Source organism: Phaethon lepturus, unplaced genomic scaffold, assembly GCF_000687285.1.
Source record: "Phaethon lepturus isolate BGI_N335 unplaced genomic scaffold, ASM68728v1 scaffold28982, whole genome shotgun sequence".
Lineage (NCBI taxonomy): Eukaryota > Metazoa > Chordata > Aves > Phaethontiformes > Phaethontidae > Phaethon > Phaethon lepturus.
In genome coordinates this window covers 19,801-24,299 of record NW_010521701.1, presented here as the reverse complement: position 1 = coordinate 24,299, position 4,499 = coordinate 19,801, and the positions used below count along the sequence as shown (strand labels likewise).

The following is a 4,499-nucleotide window of genomic DNA, read 5'->3' as shown; positions in this document are numbered from 1 at the left end:
GGGGAAAGAGACACAGCATCCTGCAAGAGACCTTGCAGGACTGCACATGCAGTCCCTGGATGACAACATCCATGATGGTGGGTGAGCAGGCAACCTCGCCCTCCATTTCAGCATGTCCCCAGCCTGCTGCTGCAAGGAGATCTCCTCGGCTATGCCCTGGCCCTTTAGCATGAGAAGCACCAAGGCTGACACGTGCCTCCAGTGACATTTTCCAAGTTCACATGAACTAATCCTGCAAATCAGGGTCCAGTTCTGCTAGACCAGACTTTGCCAGAGCAGTAGTCAGTGATCCAGCAACAACAAAAGTGCCCAGACAATGCAGAAATACTGGAAGAGATCTGGCCCAGCTGACTCCTGGCATATGTGGCCCATACACCTTTGCTTCTCTAGGCTGGGAGTCTGAAATCTGCATGGAGACCAGGCTCCAGACTCATCTTCTGGCCACACTAAAATCAAACTAACTTGTTGGATCAGTTTGCAACCGTTCTGCTAAGAGCAGCCTCATGTCCTACAAAATGCCCAACAGAGCATCCAACCATTCTCCCCTGCAAAGAACGATGAATTGCCCCAAATTCAGCTGTTCTTACTCTTTCAGTGACAACAATAAACAACATGTTGCCTGGAAGAGAAGCTGACAGAGAAAAAAACTTGTAAATGCTGGCTTAAAAAGAACAAGCAAACAATTTAACCAATTTACCGTAAACAGAAGAGTTCCTTCTAAAATCCCTGAAAAGCAGTGTTTTGTGGAGGTGGCAGGAAAATCACATACCTTGTGCTAAGCGGGCAGGAGGGCTGAGGCCCTGGGACATGGGCAGCTGGAAGGACACATGCTGCTCTGCTCTGCTCATAACCAAATGGCCAGAGCAGCCCTGCCCAGGCTCCACAGTCCCCCTGGATTGTAGTACACAGCAAAATATGCATTGTCCAGTAAATCGCCAGCCGCAGCAAAAAGTGCACAGAAGGAAATGTAAAAGCATGCTGCTACTTAAGAGAAGCCATCTCAAAGCCACCCCCCATGCCAAAGTCGAACACTGAGAGCCAGGGAGTTACCTAGTCACACAAAATGGCATGCACCACACTCGGGGAAGATTTGTCACGGCTCTGCTGCATTAGCAGCTGCAGAGCAAGATCTGGAAGGCAGTGTCCCACCCCGTGGCAGGGAAGCACCAGCACATGGGGACTCTTGACTGCATTGTCCACCAGATGTGCAGTTCTGTCACTTAACATCTGTGTAAGATCCACCAGGCCTTCACCAGTCAGAGGAACCAGGTGCTTTCATGTCTCCACCCATGCAGCAAGGAGGATTTTATAAAAGCCTCAGGACACATCCACAGTGCAATGGAGCAGTGCAGAGAGGCTCAGATGGGTGCTGAGCAGCCAACACCACAGCTGGAGCCATGTAACCACACACTGCTGCTCTTGAGGCTGCATGGATGAATTGGCTTACAGCACTCCCTCACCCAAACTCTCCTCTGCTGGGCTTGCAAAATTTAACATGAGACCCTTGTTCCCAAGCACTTGGAGAATGGAGTTCACTTTGCTGCTCATGAAACAGCTGCTCTGGGAGTGAAAAGTACTAGTGGTTGAAAGGATAATCATAGTGCCACCAGCTCTGGCCGTACGGCACTGCATTGTGTAGCAAGACAGTGCCAGATCGTGGAACGCAATCCAAAACCTTGCCAATGGAGTTGGACCCAAAATCACAATGTTCTGAAAAACGTGCCAAGCCTGGGACCCTTGCAGGGAGGAGACCATCCGGTCTGCTTGCTAATGAAGAAATGGAGGCAACATTGAAGAGACCGCTCCGGATCACACAGTGCAGGATTCAGAAACACAACCCTGACCTTGTGACTCTTTAGGGCTGCAGGTCAGTTTGCTCTCCCTTACTGGACACCACAAGGGAATGTCATTCCCCTGGCAGCCAGTCCATACACTAACGTGCCACTTCATGAAAGCCACATCACAAGCTCTCTGCAGTCCTCTGTGGGACAGCTGTACTGCACTAAGCCAGGCAAGCAATTTCAAGACAAGCACCCAACCCAATCAGCCCAAAAAACTCCAAAATCAGAATCAGGCTGGAGATCAGCTGAAGCTTGGCTGCCTACTGCTGTATCTCTGGCCCCAGCTGGGCTGCTGCTGCTCCAGGGAGGGCTCTCCCCTCCCAGATGCAGCATCAAGCACCCGCTGTTCCTTACAGACAGGCCCCTGGCAAGCAGAGTTCACATTTACCTTGCCACCTCCGGGCTGGTGCTTCAGGTTTTCGGTTGAGCCAATTTTGGACTTCACATTTTTCAGATCAGGCATGGGCGCAGCTGACGGCTGGATGCGGCTCTTGGCGGATGCAGGAGATTTCGGTGGTGTGCGAACCACTGCCACCTTCTTGGGCTCCCTGGCTGGTGGGGTGGGCAGAGAGGGAGTGCGGGAACGGCTGCCTGGAGTCCCGGGGGAGCCGGGACTGCTGTAACCGCTTCTGTCTCCAGACTTTGGCTGCTCACCTGAAGTTTGCAGACAGAGGGAGGCAAGCACAGGGTAAGTAATCTGGGTACGCAACCCCTTCCCCACTCACTGCCTGCCTTCATCAGGTTGATCTGCCTGATCCCAGGGCCCACCCGCTACTCCTAGTGCAGACCATCAGCAGGGGGAAGATGGACGTGCTTTCTTTTAGGTCAGTTTGAAGTGAAAACTGTAATTAAAGGCAATTCCCTAGTATCTCAGAAGATGGTCTTCATTGGCTGGATCATGGGCAAGACTGCCCACCCAAGCATGACATTAGCATGCATGACAAATTACAGACAAAAGACACTCAAAGAAAACCACTTTTCTACTAGAAATTTGGAAGCATTTTTACAAAATTATTTTATGTAATTAAATAAGGCTGATCACTGAGTAGCTTAGAACTGTCCCCAGTCTGAAAAGAAAAGAAAGAAGAAAAGAAAACCCTTAAACATCACCTTTCTCAGACTTCGCTGCTGCAGGAGGTGGTTTTTTCTGCTCCTTTCTGCCTGTTTAATGAATGAGGAAGATGCTTAAACATAATAAAGCTGGAAATGTAATTAATTTAAGGTTTTATGCAGCTCTGGTTAAGCATGAGAAATATATACATTCAGTGAAATGCACCATTTTAATGGAAATTCACAATGCCTCATGCTTTCAGGGGTTTTCTCCTCTGAGAATAATGGGCTAATCTCCATTTCTGCAATCGAAGAATTGATCCTCTTGCCCCTGGTCTTTGTGAAATATTGTCAGGAGAAAAGGAATAGATGGATTAAAAAAATGGAGCTGCCTAAATCTTCCAAATTGGAGGAAATCCCAAAGGCATAAAGCAACTGCCCTCTCCTACACACTGGCAACTATATGAACAGAGCAGATAAAGCAGCACCCAGAAAGGCTCACTTCAGAGGAATGGTCCCTAGCTCTGCACCCACAGCCCCGTGACCAGGTTGAGCAGCTCTGAATCACCACACAGACCTCAGCCTGCTGGCCATAACCTTGCTTAGCACTGTACATAACCCCAGCCCACACTGGGACAAATTTGTTCCCCAACCCCACAGAACTGCACGGGGAGCCTGGGAGCACCACCAAAGCATCTCTAGAGTCAGAGATGCCATGGGAAGGCAGCGGCACGCTGCTCTCGCCATTACTTACCGGAGCTGGGAGGTGTCTTGGGGGCCGTGGGCGTCTTTGCTGGGATGCGCGTGGCATTGGTCGAGTTCCTCTGAGCTTGCCCAGCTGCGGACCGCGGCGTGGCCGTCTTCGTGCCACCTCTCATCTCCGGGCCCTGGGGATGCAAGGGGAAAAGGCCGATGCAGGGGAGATCTACCTGGGGATGGGCTATCACCCCTCATGGATCAGAGCCACAGGAGACCCTCCTGCTTCCTGCCCTGACAGCCCACAAGAGCTCCCGTGGGTCTCCCCAAATGCAGGCATCTGCAGCGTGCCTGTTCACACCCCATCTCCCGTCATGGTGCCTGCCACAACCGCTGCACGGTCTCTTGTGGGCTGGCAGAGCGGCTATGCCGCTCTCCCACGTGAGCTCTTAGCTTCAGCTACGTTATTCACCACACACTCAGGCCTGGTTAAAAGGTATGTTCACCTTCTTTGTCTGTTCTCTACATTTCAGCATTTTGTTTTCCCTGTCCTGCTAAAATTTTGTTCAGAAGATAAATAAATCCACTGGCTAGCCCAGAGGCTCTATTCAGGAGCACAGTGCCAGACTCCAAACACAGGGAAGCACCTCCTTTACCCTCACCTGCAATACACTACTGTACGTACATCATCTGTAATGGCATATAAATAGCAATATGCTATTTATTGTCTTCTGATCCTGCAGAAAAGCCTCCCCAAATCTATTGCTTTCTAATGCTGGTCTGTGTACAAAAGCTCAGGAAAAACATGCAAGTGACAATTTACAAGCTGACTGGTCCCAAGGCAGCAGGGAACCAGCGCAGAGCCATCGCAATCCCTACCACGGTAAAATCATATCCCATTGTCTGCAACTT

At 50.4% G+C, this 4,499-nt stretch overlaps 1 protein-coding gene across 1 annotated transcript in view; it reads right to left on the bottom strand.

Moving 5' to 3' along the window:
- MAPT (microtubule-associated protein tau) overlaps positions 1–4,499 on the bottom strand; it is a 26,604-nt gene that overhangs the window by 8,823 nt on the left and 13,282 nt on the right. Inside the window, exons 6-8 of the mRNA XM_010281610.1 lie at positions 3,646–3,778; positions 2,952–3,002; positions 2,230–2,495 (exon numbers count right to left, since the gene is read on the bottom strand). Of these exons, the coding sequence (XP_010279912.1) occupies positions 2,230–2,495; positions 2,952–3,002; positions 3,646–3,778 (450 nt within the window). The remainder of the gene's footprint in view (positions 1–2,229; positions 2,496–2,951; positions 3,003–3,645; positions 3,779–4,499) is intronic.